This window comes from Corapipo altera, unplaced genomic scaffold (genome assembly GCF_003945725.1).
Source record: "Corapipo altera isolate COAL_440 unplaced genomic scaffold, ASM394572v1 122, whole genome shotgun sequence".
NCBI classification, from domain to species: Eukaryota; Metazoa; Chordata; class Aves; order Passeriformes; family Pipridae; genus Corapipo; species Corapipo altera.
Genome location: NW_020884961.1, coordinates 457,827 through 479,937, shown reverse-complemented (window position 1 = coordinate 479,937; position 22,111 = coordinate 457,827). Strand labels below are relative to the sequence as shown.

Below are 22,111 nucleotides of genomic sequence, written 5' to 3'. Positions count from 1 at the left end.
ACCTTTAATCTGATAACGTGCTGCGTTTACATATATTATTTTCCTATTTTAAAGGGTCTAAACCATCTAAATCAAATGATGAGGTTTGAAAAATCCCCGAGGATGTTTAGGGTAATTATCTCAGGTGCTTCCTTGTAAGCAGTTCCCTGCTGCCTTTCCAGGGCTGCTCAGCCCCTAAAGGAGATGTTAAATTGCCAGTTGCTGATTCCTCTACGTGCTGCAAACTGAGCCAAAGTAGTTCCTTTCTCTTGTGCACTGACATTAATGGAAAATTACATGAGTTTTTACTGTTCTTCAGGAGTCCCACACCAGGATCACAGTGGTAATTAAGTAAACCTGTTTTCTTACTGATTGATGATATAAATGCACTTTTCAGTCATATATGTGTGGCTTTGTAGAGCTGAGTAGTAAAACTAAAACATTTCTGTGTGCATTTTGGTTGTCTATCACTATGTTATTGTATTGCTGCAAATACTATAACATGCTAAGCATAAATAGCACATGATATAGTGATCATGTCACCATAGATCTTTATAAATACATATATACACCTATAAAATAATTTAATTATGAAAAGGTCATTCCAAGCAAATAGAACATATTATTTGGATTTCACAAACAAGCGTGAGGTAAATTATTTTCCTTTTTATTGGTGTTTGAGGGGATTTTTTTTCCCCTCTTTGAGTGTGGGATCATTCTGGCACTCAGTGGCCGGCTTTTCAGCCACACATCGTGGGATGCTGGAGCTCCTGGAAGCCTTTTGCTTGTATCTGTGGGAAAGCATCCTTTTCTTGGAAACAGATTTGTTTTGAATTTACTGCAAGCTGTTGCTTATCCAGATCTACAAGGTTGTGTGGCACAAGCCCCCTGAATTACAGCACGCTGGGGGAATGTGGAAACGCTGGGAGCTGTTTCAGATGTGTGGTGGGGACGTTCCAAATTTCGCGTCTCGTTCTGAGAAATCAGGGGAGGCCGTTCTTCCCCTTGGCTTTCTGCTGGTCCTGCTGGTGGTGATGCTTGGTGTGAACTTCCAAACACGAGGTTGTGCAACAGCTCTTCATCCTGGCTCGTTGTTGCCCACGTCGTTGAAGGGTTGGCAAGTGTCTGTGTCTGAAGACTGAGGTGTGTGTTGAGCAAAAAGAGATTAACGAGCTCATCACAAAGGTTTAAGTTTATAATTTAAATTGGGTCTTGCCTAACTCGCCTTGTGGTCACCCCACCTTATTTAATTTGCGTGTTCTGGCTTTTTTAGAAGCCTTTTTTTTGGAAGGGTGTTTTGTTGAGCAGTTTTCTGTGGTATTTGTCTTTCTGCCATTGGCCCGTGTCATCTTCGAATTTTGACTTAGCCCAGACCTGGATTTGGAAATAGTAACTCATCAGCCAGATTAAGATCTTGTCTGAGATCAAAATTATGCTTGTAGGAAAGTTGATTTTTTTTTTTTAACACTTATGCCTAATTTCAGTCTTAAACACCAGAGCTGGTTACCAGGACTTGTTTATACAAAGGTGCATGATTCCATCTTCTCAGCAAAGACAACAGTCACTTGTAGCCTGTGATGGACTGATTTCAGTTTATGTGGGTGTCTTTCAGAACCGTGCAGGGGAAAAAAAAGCCTGACTTTGCTTTTTCAGACTTCCTAAAATATATGTAAAACTACTTGGCAAGTGACATTTGGTTCTTTTTTTATTTAGCGTGTATAATTGCAAACACTCACGTTTTTTAGGTCATTTCCTATGATTAGTATCCTTCTGGAACGAATATCTGGAGTTGAGAATATCTGTGAAGCAGGAAACACAATCTTATTTGCATTCTCCCTTACCCTGGGGGCATCAGTCTGTGTTTTTAAGTGCTCTGGGTGCGTGACAGAATCTGCACGAAGTCCAGTGTCTATATTTAGATTTCGTTAGGAGCGTGCAGAAATATAGACATTCATCTCCAATCTGGGATGGATACCTGCTGGATGGGAATGAGCAAGACAAGTTTTGAGGATCTTTAGCCAGGAATTTACAACACAAAATCCCACACCTTGTACCTCTTGGATGTGAATCACTTTACCTCACGTGTCAGTTTGTGTCCCAGGGCTGTGTGTGCTCAGTGCTGCAGAGCCACGTTGCACTGGTGTGGTATCAGAGCTGGCTTTGGAGTGAGAAGTGCTGGAGTAAGAGAGTTTGATGTGTAATAAAAACACTGTAAAACTCACAGATCTTTATCTTGCTGAAGTGGAGAGAAAGGGACTGTATATACAACAATGTACCTCACTGAGAGATGAAAGCCAGCTTGGAACAAGGTGAACAATAAAACAGTGCACTTGTCTTTGGGTAGCGTTGCTCACAGACAGGTGGTTGGGGAACTTTGCTAATCCTTGTAGCAATATACATTTTTTTTTTAGTCAGGAAAAAATTAATTATATGCAGAAAATAAGTTTTGTCCCTTCTGTCTGAGATTCAGGTGGTTCTGTTTCAGGCAGAAAAGGTGAAGTGCACCTACAGGGGTTCAGTAATTTCATATCCCTGTATTCAGAACAAGTATAATAACAAAAATAACCAAAATTACATAATCTATTGAAACCATCTGGTTTCAAGCACTGAAAGTTTCCAGTGTCATCTGAGCAAAGGAGAACAGGCACTTGGCCTGAAACATTTGGCTGTTCCAGAGGTGCTCTGGGTCTCTATCAGTGATGAGCACAGGAATGCCTCCTTCATTTCCTGCAAAAACATACACATCCAAAAATAGGCAGGAGAGAGGAATAGCGTAACATATTCCTGTACAGCTGAAATAAAGATGAGGTCAACTGCATTTTTATCTTCCATGCTTGCATTTGGCACTTCAATTAAACATGGAAACTAATGACCTCATTAGATTCTTGAAAAGTAAATGCCATTAACATTGATAGTCTCTGTCTTTCTTAATAAGCTTTTCATGAAAAATAGGCCACAATGCAAACCATGCCTCAGCTAATGACCCGTGACCTGAGGATGAACTCAGACATTAATAGAACCTATTAACAGTGTAAATGTAATAACTCAGTGGGACGATATAGTCCAGCAATTAATAAGTTCACATGAAGTTCAACAGAACAACAACGACAAAAAAATATCAGTTTATTCACCAGCGTGGCCAAAGTTCAAACAGGATTTATTTCTGAATTTCCTTTGGACTGTAAGGACCTTGAATTCTGTTCTTCCAACTCTCACTGTGATTAAAAAGGTCTCTGTTCTTCCACCTCTGGTTTATCGATCAGGTGAGATTCACCTCTAATCCAGAACTCTCTTATCCTGCCATCAGTAAAAAGCCACTGGAAGGGGCTGTTCACTTGGGCAGCTCCTCTTCCTGCCTGGTGTCACCTGAGCAGTGTGGGGGCCAGTGTACAGAGAAAAGGTCAGATTTATGGATCTATAGTGTTACTGGGGATGGCAATCAATGCCTAAAATTCCAGTACTGTTTAGGACATTGGGCTTGTATTTCTGCATTTCTCAAGGAGTTGTACATCTGTCCTTGCTCTGCTGATTCACTTATGTAGCCTCGCTGGGGGAAGGAGGGGAAAGGCTCTCAAACAGTACGGTGAGGTTTGACTGAGCTCAGACATTAAATCATGTTGCTTTTATTGTCACATTATCTTTCATTTCAAAATAGGAGTAGAGCAGATGTTTCTTGACTCCTGTGTTCAGTCAGGAGGTCACCACACATTCTAACAGAGCTCCATTGTTGCATTACTTGGGTAGATGGTCTGGTAATAACTGTTTGGGGCTGAGGAACACACGGCGTAGTCATTCTCACCCACTGCATGAATACCCTCATTTCACTCCTGCAGAAATTTGGCTCCTCTTCTTCCTTCCAGACAACATAACTGATGACTAGTGAGGGGCCACGGCAAGTGAGAGCTTAGGAAAATTATGTAAGCCCCAAGGATGGCTTTCCAAGTGGAAAAATGCACACTTCTAACGTTTATTTTGTGAAGATGTGACAAGAAAATGAAAGAAATGGGGAAATAATGTATTTCAAGAATTAGGGACATAGGATATTAGGATATGGGAGCAAACTTGAACAGTGAGAGGAATTTTATCCCACCTTCTGGCTGAGGAGACTCTTGTGAGCTGAGTACAGGCTTGGAAATGCTCCTAAAGGCTACTGCAAATTGCTTTCTCCAGTCCTTTTTGAGCTGGGTAGGAAAAGCAGCCTTGATTTGGGGTGATGTGGAGTAACAATACCTCCTAGGTGTTGCTGGTGGCTATGAATGTGTAATAATGCATAATCTGAAAATAGCTGTGAGAATCCTCTCCCGGCAGTGGTTTGTCCAACTCCTGCATCGTTTCAGGCGTTTGCTTTAATCATCCTTTGCACGTTGCTGCAGCTCCTGTCTGCTGCACCTGCACTGGCTTGGAAAGGGTGGGAAAATGGCATTCCCTTATCCCTCCAGGCAGGAATCCCAGTTATCTGTTCTGGAAACATCAAAAAATGTGGCAAATGAGGCGAACCGGAAACGTGAGTGGGGGCAACCGAAACTCTCCCTTGACACCCCCTGAGCATCTCTCGCTTCAACGTGTGAGATGCTGAAAACTTGGTGTGCACAAACAAAGGTGAAGTCTGTGAGTGTCACTCTGAAGTCAGTCACAAACTCTCCCCTCAGGCCTGTATTTATCTCTGCTTGCACTGTTAAAAATATTTTGGGGTTAACTCTAGACTGCAAAGTGTTCAATATAACTTGATTTTTTTCAGTGGAGAAGAGTACACACAATATGGGTGAGTTGTAAGTTGTGAGCATTGTCATCAGAATGCCTCACAGTGATGCAAGCAAAACTCACAACTGGTTTCATTTTCACAACCCAAAATAGGTGTTTAAGAAAACTGTTTATTGGTGCTTAAATGAAACTGTGTGACAGTATTCTTATGTTTGAACAACGCTCCAATTAATTTGGAGTTTGATAACTTTTATGTCCTTTTATTTCTGAATGCAGTTCCCTTACAGATTTTGACCACTTACACTTCTCAAAATAACATTCATAGGTAAGATGGGGCCAGTAAATCTGCTTCAGTCTGAAATCTTCTGTTAACAATGAGATTTGAGTTTTACCTGCATAGGGACTTTTGTAGCATAGAGACTCCCATCACCTGGACATCAAATACTGTCTGGAAGAGCCAATACTGCTGTGCTGGGATCTCCATGACAATTGAAAACAATTTCTGTGTGCCTGGAGGAAGATTGCAGTGTTTGCACTGCAACTAGAAATTGGTTGATAATTCTATTTATGCCTTGTATGGTTGCCTGGTTTTTAATTTTGCTTTCTTAGCATTGCAAACTCAAGTGGAAAAGAAACTTGCTGGTGTCACTCAAGCCAACAGAACAGGTTCTGAAATACCTCTGGAATGTAATACAGTGTTATCCTTCTGAAGTCACATTTCAAAGGAAAATCACTTTTAAAACTTTTCCATTTACGTGCAAAGCAATAATCTTCCTTTTTAGAAGTGAGCAGAAGCTCTAAAATCTCTAGTAAAGTGATCCTGGAAAAATACTTGACCTTCATATTTGGTTCCTTTAACTTTCCTTCTGGGAATATATTATGCTCTAATGAACATGGAAAAAGGCAAGTGTCAAAGGATGCCAGCAGCAGTTCAAGCAGGAATGCAGTTTGTGGTTGCATTAGAAGAGATTTGTGATCAAATCCAAGAGTTTTTTCCCTCCATTAGTTGAAATGCTGGTGCACAATCGTCATCCTCCAAACAGGGGGGAGGTTTTACATGGACTAGCTGTTGTGCTTGGGTACATTTATTTGTGCATGAAGCCCTTTCTGAGTTACCACACCAGGGTCAGTGATGAAGTGCAAAGCAGGATTTGGCTTTGTTGAAATGAAGTGAATTGCTGGATCTAAGGAACAATCCCAGCAAGAGTCCATTTGCCTGAGTGTTATGAGGGTTTTCAAACCCATAGCTTGGGGCTGTGATGGAATGATGGGAATAAGCAAATGGAAAAACCCATTTGAAGAAATCCTTTAGAAAGGAGACACAATTAGGTGTTCATCAGAATTTCCTATGAAAGTTTCAACTCAAGGTGCCTTCTTCAGGAGATGAAGGTTAGGAAGATTCATTTGTCAAGCCATAAATTGAGGAAATCAATGTATTCTATCAAGAAAACTGTTTGTTAATCTGAGATAAATTATGAATATTAAATGAACCCTGGACAGAAAGCAGATGTTTTGAACAGCAGGCAGTTTCCTTTAATCCACTGTAAATGATGCAGTCCTAAATGTTCCTTTATAGGGTGGAGCAACACACACACATGTGGGAAGTGCTGTAGTTGTCAAAGTGAATTTGCCAGTTGGGAGGAAAACAAACTGCTTTCCTTGACATTGTCTTCTCTTTGAGAACCTGCCTTGAACTTACTGAAGCTCTCAGTGGGCCCTCAGTGTTTAAAGCTGTTGGCTGTTCCAGAGCCATGTGGTTCATCATTTGGTATTACTGTCACAGTTGTTTACCTCAACCACTTGGCTTAAATTATCTTGTGGAACTTATCCCAAAGACGAAGACATGAAGGTGTAATTGGACACAGACATCTGCCAACTTGCTTTTTTTTTTTCCTGGAGCATGTTTTAAGAAGTTTTATGAGACATATCCCTTCACCCAAAAAAAGAAATATAAAAAATTTCCGCTGCTCTTTGTTCCTAGAAATGCAGTTTCTTATGAAAGTCGTCTTCAAATAAAGGTACAGTCACCTTTGTGTCACTGCAGAATAATACTTTGGAACTTTTACAATTAAATCACTAATAGTAAATAATGTTTTGGTGTGATTTTTTTTTTGTATTATGTGAATCACTTCGGTCAGGTTTACATGTAAGGGAGTGTATGCATGTAGGGTAATAATATATAATATTATATTTATTTTATTTCTAATAATATATATATAATATTATTATATAATATATAATCATGCTAAAAGCTTCACAGGTCAAAATCCACCCTTTTTCTAACTCTCCAGGGGAACCATCTGGAACCACCGAGTCAGATTCCTTGAGGACAGAGTCCTGAACTCCTGGACATCATTCACCATTTGGAATGCTGGCAAGCAAGGCAAGAAGCTCTACAGAAGTTTGTCACCAGCTAATAGGAAAAAGGTGAGCTAGTAAATGGGTAAAAAATGTACAAACCCACTTCTTCTCTTTCCTGTGCCACTTCTGATGTAATGTAGCAAATTTCTCATCAGATACTTTGTCCACAAAAGTACTAGTTGATGATTGATGTAATTTGGGGCAATCCTCAATATTTCAGGTGATGTATTTCTTCTTTTAAAATGCCATGTTACTTTATTTAGAGCTTATGGTGTGTACTGAGAGCAACATGCTGGTAACTAAGTGCAGTAGTAGATGAGTTACACTATACAGCAGTGTCTGGTCTGTAGTAGCCAGTACTCAGGGTGAGCAGAGTAACTCTTTATTTGGGTGGTGTGATGCTGAACTGCCTTGTCCAGGCTCATTCATACATATTTCCCAGTTCCAAAGTGGATGCTGGACAGGTCCCTGTGGGATGTTGATCAGTCTGGTCGGCCCTGTGAGCAGTTGTGCTGTGACTCCCTTTGGAAAGCTCGATTGCCAAAAATCGGGGTGAGGAGTGGGGTGAACAGGCAAGTGGAAACTGTTACACATGACTGTCCAATTTACAGTCAATTGAAAATGTGGAGGTTGCTTATATTTGGCAATGGCAGACATTTCTCAGGACAGATTTGTCTGAGACTCCAAATACCTTATTTTTATAGCATTTTCTAGTGTGCAATAACTTTTTGTTAGATAAAGGCTGTAGGGCTGATGTCAGATGGCTGTTTCTTATAAAGAGCCACAGAACATTCATTTTATGGCTGGATGTGTTTTTCTTTTCTTAAGAATATGGATGGGAAGACAAAATGACAAATATATATATAAACCTGATTAATGTGGTGGCCCTGAGACCACACACATCTGAAAAAAATAGAAGACATTTGTATACACATAGTTAAAATTACTGAATAGACACAGGAGACACTCAGTCAATGCACAAAGCAAAAATTGAACTGACTTTCCTGCTTGATGTTCCAATGCTATTCCAAAGCCATCCCTCAGTCACTGCCATCACATGGCAGGGGGTGAAAGGAGATTAAATGCTGTGTGTTCCCAATCAGTTGCTTCATTCAAAGAGGACAGACCTGTCCATTCAATGTGTTACCTTGGCCATGCAGTGCAGTGTGATTTTGAGGGGTTCATGAAAATATTCTCTTTTGTTAGTATTTTGCTGAGCACTTTGAATTCCTGACTGACTGACCAGCAACAAACAATTGCACTCCTCTGTCTGCAAAATTAGGAGAATTAGAAAATAAACTCTAAGGGACGAGATGGCAGCTGGTCTGGTAGATTTTTGAGATGTTACAGTAAAAATAGACCATGTTGGTTTGTAGCAGTGTTGCATCATTTTAAGTGTGTTGGTTTTTTGTTTTATTTTGTTTTCTAACTTTTTTGTACCCAGCCAAGATGGAGATGGATGCTGAGGTAGAGCACCTCTCCAGCTTTGCATCTGTAGGTGACCCATTTGGGACTTCACATCACACAAACACTTGAAGGTGTCACAGCAGAGACGATAAAAAGGGCAAGAGAAAAATAATATTGTTGGGGTCTTGCCACTTTCCTGCCAGAGAACCCAAGCTCAGCTCTCCTCTAGGAGGGAACAGCCTCCACTCCCTGCACCCCAGCACGGGCAGTGTGGTTCCAATTAGCTGGATCCCGGCATTCCTTCCAGCTGACCTTTCCATAACGTTTGCTTTGGCAGAGCTCTGGGCCCTGATGCTGTTTTGCTTCTGTCAAGGTTACAACTGCACATATTCCAGTATGGTTTGGGTTGATACTGAAATATTGCACTGAGCATTAACCCATGAGTTACTGGATGCTACTCCAGACACGTTCAGGACGTGCCAGATGCAGTTGCATGTGCCAAGTGTGACTCATTTTGCACATGTCCTGCAGAAAACTACTGCTAAAATGCAGGCACAGTGATGCTTTATACCTTATGCAGAGTAATCAGACTTCACCCCCTGAGTCTGACATGTTATCTGAAGCATTGAGAGGTTTTCTCAATAACCAGCAAAGATAAATAGCTTCAGAGAAGGACTTGTGTCATCCCAAGTGAGAGCAGAGGCTAATTTCTGATTAAATTATTGTTCCCTATAGTGATTAAAGCACTAGTTCTGTGTATCTGTTCAGGCTCATTGTGATTTCTGTTCTAAATTCGTGGCTTTTCCAAAAGTGAGATCCCAAGTCTGTGCAGCTCAGTCAGACCTGACACTTAAATGATGTCCTCATGTTTCGTGTAAGTCACTGGCAAAGGGCTGTAAGTAGTGAAAACATCTCACTTCTCCCAGAGCTAATCAAAGGATTGTGCTGCTGGAGTTTCAGGAAATAAAATCATATAATTTGCAGTAGGTAATTGGTGACAGTTTTAATTTTATTCTAAATTAATAACAGTAAAAGGTCGGTAGAGAAACTCCATGTTCTACTTTCCCTCAAAAATCCTTCAGGTATTTTGTGACTAATCTGCAACTCTTGCCAAAGGCTCTAAAATCCCATATGAACAAAGGTTGTAAATAGTTGTTGCTTCATCCTTTCCAGCCCTAAAAACAATAAAATACTTTTCCTGTCTCACCCTTTCAAGACCACCTTAACAAAATTTAAGCTTTCATATATTCTGTTAATTATGAGAACACTGGAGGTTCAATATTACTTTGAATCTACAAGTAGAATCTCATGTTGTCTTGTAAATGGAGGGCCTGGGATATGAATTCATCAATTATGTAAAACTGACACCTTTAAAACACAATTCCAAAGCCCCTTAGGGCAAAATATGATTTATTACATCCATACAAGTACCATTTTCTCCTCTTGAAGGTCCATTGTGTAAAACAGTGTCATCTTAAAAGGTCCAGCACCCTTTGAAATGCAGGCAAAATTGCCAAAATTAGCTGTAAAGTGTAATTAAATTTATTTAATTTACCCCTCTAAACTTAACTTTAATTGGTTTTATAATTAAAGTCAGTTTAGGCTCTTGACAATGTCACCTGTGCTCTGTTTGGCTGTTGCTGCATCCTTTTATTGAGATTCAGAATTCATTAGATGTCCTGAGCCTGACTTTGGTTGGACTGTGGAGTCACAGCAGGGTGTTTTCTCAATTGGCACTAAATACCTGTAGAAAATTTGGGACACACACCCCGAGGGTAGATAACACCCCCCCAAAAACCTATTACATACAGCTTGTGTCATTTTGTAATTCTGAAAAAAAACCCCACCCTAAACTCTACTAAATCTTCAGGAAGAGGATTAATTAGTTTGAACTGTCAAGCTTAGGGTGTGTAAAAAACCCATCTTTTTCAAAAGAGGAATGTTTCTAGTATTTTTAGAAGCTGATAAACAAAGCAATTGCATTTCTTGTGCTGACTAGGTCTTTGTGGGATGTTTGAAAAGCACAGCTCTGTTTCATGCCAGACAGCATTGTTTCTTAGAAAACAAAATTTAGGCAATTCCAGGAAGCAGCGGTCTGGGTATGTTCATACTCAGTAACAAATTATTGCTTTAGTCTGTTTGGAAAACAGTGTGAATTTGAATTATGGTTCTGTTAAAAGACAAAAGGACACCTCAGCAATTCTCTCTTTTCCTTCAGCCATCTGTATGGTGAATATTAAAATGATGCTTTGTCTCCAAAGCGTTCAGGCAAAAATCCAAGACTCAGTATTTTTGCTAAACAGCAACACACGAAAAAAATTATTCTACTAGTAGGGATTTTTTATGAATTAATTACCATGATCTCAGTATTCTTAGGGAAATTCTGCTTCCTGGCTGTTCCCTTCTTGATTCACACCACTGACAGTGGTTCAGTATTAGCATTTCTGCAAGAATGAAGTCAAACAGACCTTTTTTTGTTTAAAACACATCCGTCGTGTCTATAATTTCCAGCTGAAGATGGAAACCAAATGTTTTTTGGGATGCTACATGTGCCTGGAGGGTTTTCTGAGCTGTCTTGTCTGCTCTTTTATTCTCCATCAGACTCCAGCTAAAAGGAGAACTTCAGCATTAACGTTTTGTGTCATTTCCGAGGGCTGAAAATAGGGCTCAAATGGCTCACAAAAAAAGCAGGGGAAAGGATGAAATAAGCACCAACTAATTAGTGGCCTGGAAACAGTGCTTTACACAGCCAGGCCCTGAAGGTTCTCTATGACAACACTGTCTGCTGGTGGCAAACTCAAAAGCTTCAGAAAGTACTTTGAAGGCCCTTTTTTCCTGGTTCAGTGACCACTTAAAATCATCCCTCGGTTTCTCTTCACCTTTTTCCAAGAGCAGCATCACCAAACCATGTGGTTCAGCTCTGATCCTTCACAGAACAGAGGAATGTCTAAGTTTTGTAGCATTTTAACCACTCTAAAAGTACATGAATGGCAGCAGGAGAGTGGAGTGGGGACATGTAAAAAAAAAAGAAACAGGGAATAATATCACACCCACTTTGACTGTGGAGTGAGAAGTAGAATGGTCATGAAAGTGAGTTAAAAGCCTCCAGAACAAGGAGAGACAGAGATGAAATGTGAAAGATTCGGTTAAATCCAGGTATAAAGCATCTTAAAATGATGTGAGGTAAAGTAGAGGCTTCATTTTGGACTAGAGTAAATAGTTCAGGGTGAAATATGGCCAGGAAAGCTCCTTGCTCCTTCCAAACGAGATGTGCTTTTTGGCAGCCTCTGTTTTGCCAGCACAGAGATTTCACACCTGAAACATTCCTGGCATGACTCAGGTAGGAGGAACCTGCTCTAGAGAGATGAGACACTGGCAACAAGATATAAAGGCAGGTGTATGCTGTATGGAATAAGGAAAATTCGGTGTGTCCAGTGGTCAGCAGCTTATTTTGCACGCTGGGTTCTGTTGTTCAAATTCTCCTGAGTGACTTTGCTATGGATTATGTGCAGAGGGGGAAGCTGCTGCTCTCCTCAGTGGAACAGTGTCTAAATGGAGCAATGAAATGCATGCTGGGGATTTAAAGATACTCACAGCTTCTGTCCTGCTGCAACGCTGAAGAGGTGAAATAAAAGCAACTCCTGATACAGAGAATCACTCAGCTTGTGGCACAGAGTTGTTTGCTGGTTTCTGGAGATGTTTATGCCTCTGCCTGTCTCTTGCTCTGTTTGCCATTAGCTGTATCTATTTAAACTTGCATTGTAATGCTTTCAGTTGCTTTGTTTTGACGTGAATGGCCAGAATTGATTTCCCTTTTGCAGAGATGTATATTAACGTGCTTCCGAGGCTTTCTGCAAGCTGGAATGGAAGAATTATAAATAGAAGAATTAACAGGGTCACTGGAAGTTTAGAACAGATGGAGGATTGTGTGAGATATGGAGAGAAAGGAGTAGGGAAGATCTGCTCCTGTGGGATTTTGGAGAGTTTGCAGGTTGTCTCTTTGAAGGTGGCTTTTATGAGAGCAGCTGAAGTAACGAGGAGGAAGAGGAGACAGTGAACAGGAGACCATTTATTGAAAGGGTTTTCAGTTTTCTATCACCTTCTACTCAGTTATTCACTCTCCCATGTAAAACTTGCCTCTGGGATCCTCCCAGCTCAAGCAGACCTTGAGAATGTGCTGTAATTCTGTTTTCTTGCTACCTGTAAGTGGTGCTTACAGAGCTAAAGCAAACCACAGGTGAAAATAAGGTGAGAGAGTAAAATCCTATGAAGATCATTCACCATAAAAGGACATCACTGGACTGATGAAATCTTTCAGTTTTTCCATTAGGAAATCTGAGTGGACTGGGAAGTGTGAGGAAACATTCCCTGCAGTAGAACAAGTCACTTGGGAAACAAACAATTAATTGTAATCATAGCAGAGCTCAAACAGGCAGGTGGTCAACCCCAAACCCACTCTGCTGTCATTCCTGGTGACATTCCTTGTCCTTCTGAGACTTCCTTCGTTGTACATTTGGAGGAGGATCAATCTGCTGCCCATTAATCCTCTTTTCCCCAGGGAGGTCTGATGGCCCAGCCTGGGTGTCCCTCTGTGTTTATGAGGCAGATCCAACCAGAGAAGGGCTTTTATCTTCCTCAAACGTGTCTTCCCCCAGCAGAGATTGTTTTTGAGTAAATATCTTATCTTTGGAACTATGTAAACTTTCTCTATGAGGGAGAAAACTATGTCTCCTTTTTCCCTTACACCACTGTTAATGGATGTTGCAATCCATATTTATACAAATTACAGTAATTCCATAACTTGTCTATAACAGATACCCAGCTGTGTCCTCCAGTTTTGAGCTGAATTAGCAGTCTTTTTCCTTTGTTTTGGAATTGTACAGATTTTCATACAACTGATGTTCAAAACAAAAATATGTAATAATTTATATATTTTGCTAAAACTGAAGTGTGATATGAGGACTCTGCTGTAAGCTTAAATGGTGTCACACTGTCAGAGGCATTGCCAAAGAGTCATTTTGCTAAAAAGAGGGAAGAAAAACAGCAAATTGAGACTGTTTTATGGCTTTATAATTCATAGGTTCCTCTGAGGGAGGCAGGAGTTCATGTATGGATAGATGGTCATCATAAAAGCTACAAGAAAGAAACCCATTAATGCAGGAAAATAAATAGGTAACTCTGGGTTTATCCTGATAGAGTATAAAGTAAATAACTCACATAAGCCTGATGCCCTGAGTTCTCCTTATAGGATAAACAACTGTGCCTAAGTCTTGTATTTAGACTCCAGACATGGCTTTGCTTTAATTGGAAAATAAATAACGTGTGTCAGAAAAACAGTTGACTTAGATTTTTGACCACCCACATGGTAAACTGCCTGGCAGAAAAATTGCCCATTCAAGTCTGACCTGTTTTCCACTACTGTAAATATCAGATTTTAAGCTGGCTGAGTTCATTGAGAATTACAGAGGGAGATACCTCAGTGGAAACTCGGAAAAGGATTCGAGTTGTTTCTATTTTCCAAGAGAAATTTGTCACAGATTCACCTGTATTATTTTTTTCTTGGAGCTGCTCTTCCCAGTTTCATGTGTGGGATGTTCTGGGGAGTCAGGATGGAAAAGGCACTTTGGCACTTTGAGTTATGGCCCAGGGTGAGAGGAAGGATTATGATTATTGCCACTTTAGTGATACAAGAACTGTCTTTGGAGAGAGAGTATTTGCAAGGGCATGTAGTGATAGGGCAAGGGGAAATGGTTTTAAACTGACAGAGAGTGGATTTAGGTTGGATATTGGGAAGAAATTAATTCATGTTGAGCAGAAGTCTAGGCACCAGTCAGGGTTTCTGTTAACTGTTATAACACACTGGAGTTGAGCACTGTGACACTTCCCAGCACAGATCTTACAGCTGAGTTCCCAGTTACTGACAGTGAAGTGTAGATAGAATTTCACTTTACCTTGTGTCATGAGCTTTGGTGTTTTATTTTGGTTTTTAATGTCTATAGGACCATAAGCAGCTGAAAAAATAACTTCAATTACTGGAAGATAAGTCACTGTATTGGACAGTGTTCATCTCTAGAACTCTGTTGGGTTGTCAGTGAGGGCACACCCTGCTAAATTTTATTATGATCACAGCTTCTAGGATAATAAAACACTAGTGGTGACAGTGAGATTTGCAGAATATTGGAGAATTTTAAAGGTGCTTAACACAGAATGAAGAGAAAACAGTTAAGGAACCTCTTTCCAGTGGCCTCTACTTGCTTCCCTTCATGGACATATTTATATCCATGGGTGTATGTACACATGTAAATAGGATGGGTAAAGGAAAACTTGGGATGTAGTTTACTGTGCTCAGGTCACACCATCTGATTTTTCAACTCCAATAAAGCATTACAGTGGGCATGGAAATAGGGCCAGGGGTGTAAAGTGTTATCAATTTGTGGTTAAGAGGAAAAAAAGCTCCCCTGGTTCTTAGCCTGTGCTTGAAGGAGCTGCCTGTGTGTGTCACTGTCTGACCCAGCTGCACCAGCCACAGACACCTGGGACAGTGTCCAGTAATTTCCTAGTTTTGCCCTGAACTCCCTCTTTTGTTTTTATTTCCATTATAAAGCCTGAAACAGGGGTGTAAAGTGTCCTCGGTGCAATCCCTGCAGCAGGATCATCCAGAGCACAAGTCTGGATCTGCTGGCCTGTGATGGGATTCCTTTAGTCACAAACCCCCACCATGAACATTTAACATTTCCTTTCCTTAATGTTCTGATCTTTATTTCTTTTTGTGCCTGTTTTCAAGCAGCCCATTCCCTAGGTCTGAATGTCTCCCTCTAAGTGGTTCCAGGGACTATCCCTGCCCACCTCCTCCAGTTTATCAGCTCATTTTCCAGATACAGTGGTGGTTTGCAGCCCTATTTGTAATCCCTTGATACTTTTGTTTGCATTCTCTTTCATTGATGTTTAATGAAGGAAGTGATATTATGGTATCAAAAAACCCCAGTGTTTCCCTCTGCACAAACAGAATGAGGTCACTTTAGGTAAAAGAAAACCATCTTAATCACAGGAAGAAAATGTGTGAGAGAGATTTTAGACACGGAAAACAAGCCAGGCTTTTGCACCCTTCTCTAACTTAATAAATTAATAAACAGCTGTTTGGCTTTTCAGATTTTCTCAGCAGTAAGTGTTGTTAATCAATTTTTAATGGAACAATTAAAAAGATATGAAAGCTGCTATCCAGCTTTCAGCAGAATAATTGATTTCTGTAAGACCTCAACTGTCTCCACTGTTTCTGCTTCAGCATAAGAGCTCCACGTAGATCATCTGAACAGACCCAATGGGAGGCAGAGGAAGACACAGCTATTTTTATTTGAAAAAGTCTTCCAAAATGTTCCTGGCAACCTAATGGCTCAAAAAATAAGGCCACTGTGTATTTTGGATGGCAGGCATTTATTCTGCCTGCATATTTATGAGGAAATAAAACACCATCTAAAATATCTGGCACCTCGGGCTGCAAGTAATGCTTCCATAATTCCAGTAAGAATAACCAAAATGAAGCAGTGATTATATGTGTTTAAACACCAAATCTGCTGAACTTTTCAGTTGAAAAGTCCATGTTCACAGGAATTCCCAAACTTGGTGTGTTATGCCCTAGAATTGAGGTTGGTATTGCCAGAGCACCCAAAGGAGTGGTGCAGCACCACTGTCCTGGGGTGTCTGGTGGTACATTCTATTCTGCTTTATTATATAAAAGAAGGATTGTATTATCTTGGGTGTTTAGTGGGAGTGCCAAAATGTGGAGACTGGTCTCTGGTTTTAGGTTTCTCAGCACGTCTCTGAGGATGAGGTTGGTGATCTCACAGATGTTCTCTTGCACAGTCAGTGGCTTTGATCACCTGTGCTCGTGCTCCTGAAAACAGAATGTGCTCATAAACAACTGCAGAGTTTGCCCAACTCCTTAAGGTACACCCAGAAAGGATTTAATAAATGTTTAAGCTCTGTAGGAGGCCCAGGGTGTGTTGCCCTATCCCTGTGTCCATCCCATGCCAGCAGCATTCCTTCCATGGTTACACTACAGCTGAAACCCTGCTATGAAATGCTCTGTTCCTCTGTTCCAGGTCATTGCCTTTTGTGATGTTGATGAAAAGAAAATAACAAAAGGATTCTACACTTATGAGGAATCTGAGGTGAGTTATGACCACTCTTGTGTTCCTTACTGTGACCTGGAGTGTCCTGGGAAATGTGATGGAGTATTTCACTGATTTTAAATGTTATATAGCAACTCATTTTGGTAAGGAGGCTGTGAGAGAAGACTGGAGGGCTGGGGATTGACACTGGAGTCCAAACTGGAGCCACAACTGTGGGCCTCACACTCACTGAAGTCAGTTTGGAAAGACAAAAATCCATAACTTTGAATGGATTCTGAGGATGGGTAAAACACAGTCTTCACTGACAGGTTTTTCTTTTAAGTGGGAGTAGAATTTGGTTTACGGTGGATAAAAGGGAAAGCAACCCTCAAACTAAAAAGGTTTTGAGAAAGTTATCTTGTGAATCAAACTACCCTGAGGTTGCAAGATCCTTATGTGTGATGGGAGTAGGACTGAGGGAGGGTGGAAGGGCAGGAGGGGCCCTTCCTCAGGTACAGCTTTGCTTAGCCTGGAGTAACTATCCAGTCAGGTTCTGTACTGGGAAGCCAGGGAGTGCTTTGAGCTCCATGAAAGAAACTGGGATTCAGGATTTTGGCCTGCAGTGCTAAGGACTCCCTGACTACCAGTGTCAGTATGATTGACACAGATCCTGGGCATTTGTCTTCCTAAGACACACCCATCCTCTTGGGTCAATCATAAAGAAGGTTGTGCTGCAACCTGTGGTGAATCCTTAGGAAATTCTGCAGCTGGGATCCATGGGGAAGTCCCAGTTGGGCACAAGCCATTCAGTGACTTCCATGGGGAGGGAAAGATGCTCCTGCATCTCTGCTCTTTTGCTCTGATGCTCTCTGATGGCACAGGAGCTGATGTAGCTCACTAAAGTGGCAAAAAATTAATCCACCAGAAAAAGAAAGAATGTATTTTTTGGGGAGTAGGCTGTTGAAGATGCATACCTTGCAATGGGATCAAAGAGGGGGTTGTTTAGGGAAGAGCTGAAAGCTTGGAGGTAGGGAAGAAGCAATGGAGGAGAGACCTGCTACTTTCAGCAGCAGAAAGCTCCAAATTCAGATCTGTGTGATGTGTAACTTTACTCTAAGAAACACAATTCACTGAAAGGTGATGGCACAGGAAAAAGGGACTGAAATGCCAGTCAGAGGAGTGAGGGTGGGACCAGCTGCACTGTTCAGCATGAGGACTCACAATAATCTTTTCCCCTTTTAGAGTTTAGCAGCTCCTAAAACCAAGCAAGTCACCTGTGTGTCTCTCTGCTGCCTTTTCCTGCAGGAGAGACCAAAACCAAAGGTCCCTGTGTGTCACTTCAGAGAGGCTGCTCCACCTTTCATCATCTGTGTGAAGCTGGTGAGTGTCACCTGCTGCTTCACCTGCAGCAGCAGGATTTGCTCCTTGGGAAAATGAGTTTCTGTTTACTGAAAGTAGCTTCTCCCAGAAGCGTCTGCTATGCAATTGAATGGCCTTTTTTTATCAAATTGATTGTGCAGGGAATTATTTCAGGGATTTAAACCAGCAGTATTGGGTAAAACTAAGAGTAAGGAAAGGTACAGGAGCTTGGATCTGTTGTACTTTGTTGCTCAACACCATAATAAACACAAATGAACATATGCACTCAGCCACCTGCTCTCCTTTAATCCTGATATTTTGTAGCCCCATGTATGGCAAAGGCTTTGGTTTTTAAATCAGACCTTAAAAGCCTTTTGGCACTGCCAGTTCTGAAACATCTTCTGTGCCTGACTGTGGTAACTTATTTCAATTGGTTTAACTGACCTAATAACATAAGTAGAAGATGATAAGCAGCAGTTCTTTTGCTGTTGTAACACATTGTATGGGATAACACAGAAGCTTTAAGGCAAAATAGCAAATGCATTCCAGTTGCAAACACTAGTCAAAAACTCTCTGACAGTAACTAAAGCCTGCAGCTACACACAAACACTGACAGTTTTAACACTGGCCTAGATTTGTTCAGAGATGGATTAGCTGAATCTCATCTCCTCTGGTACAGCCTGCTTGTAACCATCAACTCTGAGATCATAACCATGGGTTGTAAAGCCAGACTGAAAGTGCCTCAGGGCGTTATCATGTACTCTTGGTTGATAGAACTCTTGGATCAGCAAGTAATATTACAACTAATTGAATTTTTCGTACTATGTACGATTGCGGGTTGAAGTCCCCAGACAAAACATCTGTGCAACCTGTTCTAAAGCACATTTAATCTGGGAAGCCCTTACAATGAGACTATTATACAACATCTTGTCTGAAAACTCTGCTCCATGACTTCAGTTGGGATTTCAGTCTATTTTTCCACTGAGCATTTTCTGCTTGCTTATTCTTTACCAACCCCAGTTTATCCCCATGCTTCTTCTGAAGGAGGTGTCCTTTAAGGGGCTTTACTGGCTTTTATTTTGCTATTCTTGGTAGGGGATTATTTTTCATTTTGATACAGACAAAACCTGCATGTTTCTGTGCAGCTCTAAGAGGGTGATTCTGGAGATTAGATGTGTTTATTAAGTGGGTTGTTTACAAGAAGTGATGTTGGCCACGTCCTTGGAGCAGTGTTGGCTTATTTATTTCTTCAGGCTTTGGTACCAGTGCAAATCCTTCTGGAAGAAGCAGGAATCCTCTGATCTTTGCTCAGTTTGCATTTTATAGTGGCTTCACAAAGGGCTGGAGCTGGAATTCTGCTGTGTGTGTGTGTGTAAGTTTGTGCTGAGGAGGATAAAAGTGTGGCTGTATCTGGTCAGAGCAGCCACTGCAGAACCACTTCACCCAAGGGCTTGTGCTCTGGGTTTGCTCTCACTTGGAGGTAAAAGCAAAATACTTAGAAAATGCTGTATTGTGCCCTGTTTTGGCTTGGATTCCAAGTGCTGGAAATGAAAGGGGTTTGTATTTTTCTGTTGCAGCAATTAAAGTAGTGTGATTGTGTAAAGTTTTCAGAAAATTTGCTGTTAGACCAGTTATTGTGCAGCCCTGCCTGGTTCTGCCACCTCTATTTCTACCACCTTTATTTCTAAACTCAGGTTCATTAAAGATCCCAGAGTAATTTTTTTTCTAAATCCAATTCTTCTAGCCAAGTCTAGCATTCCACCTTCTTAAATTCCAGTTTCATTTGGATTCAGTTTTGTAACTTCCCATCCTAAACACGCTCACAGTGGTGTTTTACATTGTTTAAACTTCACTGTTGCTGCTCTGGACCAACACAAGAACATGAGCAATCATGTTATCTGCCTCCTCTGGTATTGTCAGCTTTAATTAGGTTTTTGGGTTTAGTTGTTTTTTTTTTTTGTGGCATTCCTGAAGCTCAGTAGGATTAAGGGCTCCAGGAAGACCCCAGCAGAAATGCTCAGAAATGCTGAAGTTGCCATGTTTTCTTAGTGACATCACTGAGGTTGCTCATGGAACAAACCTCCCCGGTTCCTGTCCTGATTACACAACTGGGGGCTCAAAAGGAAACACCTTTAGCTCTGCAGAGTATTTCAGTTGCCTGATGAAAGGTTTGTTTTATCAGACAAGCTAATCAGTGCTCAAAATCCAGCCCAACCACTTGTTTTGTCAAAGTTGGCCCATTCTCTGCCAATGCCTGCATTAGGAAACAAAAGGAGCAGAGCTGGGCTGAGCAGCTACAGAGCAGCACAGGAGTGAGCTGATGATTTGTCTGATATCCCTCCAGACTGATTTGAACACTAACTTTTCAACAGACACTTAATTTTTTGAATGGAAACGTTTCTGAGCCTTGGTTTATTTGTTTAGTTCTGCAAACTGGATTTTCTTCTGTGGTCTGAAGAATTAAGTTACCCGAACTTGTTACAACCTGAAATGAATTTGTTTGATTGATTTAATTCTCTTGTTCTCCCCTTGCAGGATTTGACAGGTGGAGTGTTTGAAGCAAACCTGGGTATGCTGAACCTGAAGGAAGGGATGGATTATTATCACTTTAACTAAACCCAAGGTGAGGCAGTGGGACTGAAGCTGTGTTATGGGTGCAGGAAGACCAAAGTCTTCAGGGGTTTAGAATTTTTTAGTAATTTGTGCTTCATTAATTTACTCTTTGGGCTGAGTAACCCCTTTCTAAGGGAGGTCATAGTTACACCACAGGTAATGCTGTGTGCTCACTGCACATCACTCAGTTTACTGTTAAACTGTGTATTTCTAATTTAAATACCCACCAAACACAGCCCACAGAGTTACCAGAGCATTGTCACCACAGGGAAGCCTCAGGCAAAGCCTGAAGCACTGGAAGAGCAGAGAGGTTTTTGTCACACACTGCCTGGAGCTCTCACCCTTTCCCTGCTCCCAGGAGCAGCTGCTGGTGTTTGCCAAGGGCTCTGCACAGGGGCAGGACCGGGATTCAAGGGGAAGATCCTTGGATTTGGGGCTGTGTGAGCAGTACAGCTGTCTGTGACAGCACCTGTACAGCTGAGGAGGAGGAGGAGGAGGATGGAGGCTCAGGGTAAAGTGACAGTGGGGAGTGGAGTTGGGTGGCTCATGGGTGGCTCTTCTCCAGGACTGAATCAGATTTTAGAGACTGGAAGTCAATTGTAATTAATATCGTAAAAGAGCAGGATCATCACATTTGCAGAGATGTATCTATAAATACACACAGCCCCTGTTCAAGTGCTGGGAGAGTGGGATTTAATTAGAGCCATCAATTAACAGTGTAATTACAAGAACATGTGGCCTGTGCATTTGCCCTCCCAGTCACAGGAGTCTCACTAAAGATCAGTGTTGGAGCAGTTTTATTTTATAGGAGTAAGAAATGGGCTGGATTCCTGGCAGGTGCTTGAAGAACTGATTCACCTCTAGTCTTCAGTAAAATAAAGCTTGATCCCTAAAGCTACTTTACCACAGAAACCATTTGCCTGAATTAGTTACATAAAGAGTAGTTAAGAGAGGCTTTAGCTGAAATGAACCTGGATTTTTTTTTTTGTTGGACTGTGGCACAGGAGCAACAGATTTCTCCACTTGATGAAAAACCAATGCTTTAGAGAGCAGTGCAGCAGGTCAGGTTTAATACTCAGTGTGTGGACAGCAAGCACAAGCTCTGTTCAGTTGGGACATACAAATCATTGACATCAGAACAGACAGGTCAGAGTGACAGAGCATGACAAGAACCTGCCACATAACAACATTAAAAACTGCAAACAGTGGGTTTTGGTTGCTTTCCTGTGGCACATCTGCACTGTGCTTTCAGACAGGCTCTGCCTCTTCTGTCCAGCAGTGTCCAGCTCAGCTCCTGCTGAGCTCCAGTGTGCCAGGATGCCATGGCACAGCCTGCTCCCGTCCCCATGGCACTGGAGCCACCAGCTCCAGGTACAGACCAGTGGCTGCAGCTTCCTCATGCTGAACTCTGCCAGAGAGAGAGGAAAAAGAGAGGTCACAGGGAGCAGATAGGCAATTCCAAACTATCTGCATTGGAGTGACATGGGACCTACAGTCTGTCTCCCTATGAATGTATCCTTTTATATCCCATTCTCCCTCTCAGGCAGTGCTTTGCACAACACCTCACATCATGATCCTGCTGG

General features: G+C 41.4%; 2 protein-coding genes across 2 annotated transcripts in view; one reads left to right on the top strand and one right to left on the bottom strand.

Moving 5' to 3' along the window:
• The window catches only part of B3GNTL1 (UDP-GlcNAc:betaGal beta-1,3-N-acetylglucosaminyltransferase like 1), a 112,055-nt gene that overhangs the window by 89,311 nt on the left and 633 nt on the right, over positions 1 to 22,111 (top strand). Inside the window, exons 9-12 of the mRNA XM_027664103.1 lie at positions 6,972 to 7,107; positions 16,548 to 16,616; positions 17,862 to 17,936; positions 20,451 to 20,538. Coding sequence (XP_027519904.1) covers positions 6,972 to 7,107; positions 16,548 to 16,616; positions 17,862 to 17,936; positions 20,451 to 20,531 — 361 coding nt within the window. The 3' untranslated portion in view covers positions 20,532 to 20,538. The remainder of the gene's footprint in view (positions 1 to 6,971; positions 7,108 to 16,547; positions 16,617 to 17,861; positions 17,937 to 20,450; positions 20,539 to 22,111) is intronic.
• The window catches only part of TBCD (tubulin folding cofactor D), a 117,564-nt gene continuing 117,022 nt past the window's right edge, over positions 21,570 to 22,111 (bottom strand). Inside the window, 1 exon segment of the mRNA XM_027664101.1 lies at positions 21,570 to 21,936. Within this exon segment, the coding sequence (XP_027519902.1) occupies positions 21,925 to 21,936 (12 nt within the window). The 3' untranslated portion in view covers positions 21,570 to 21,924.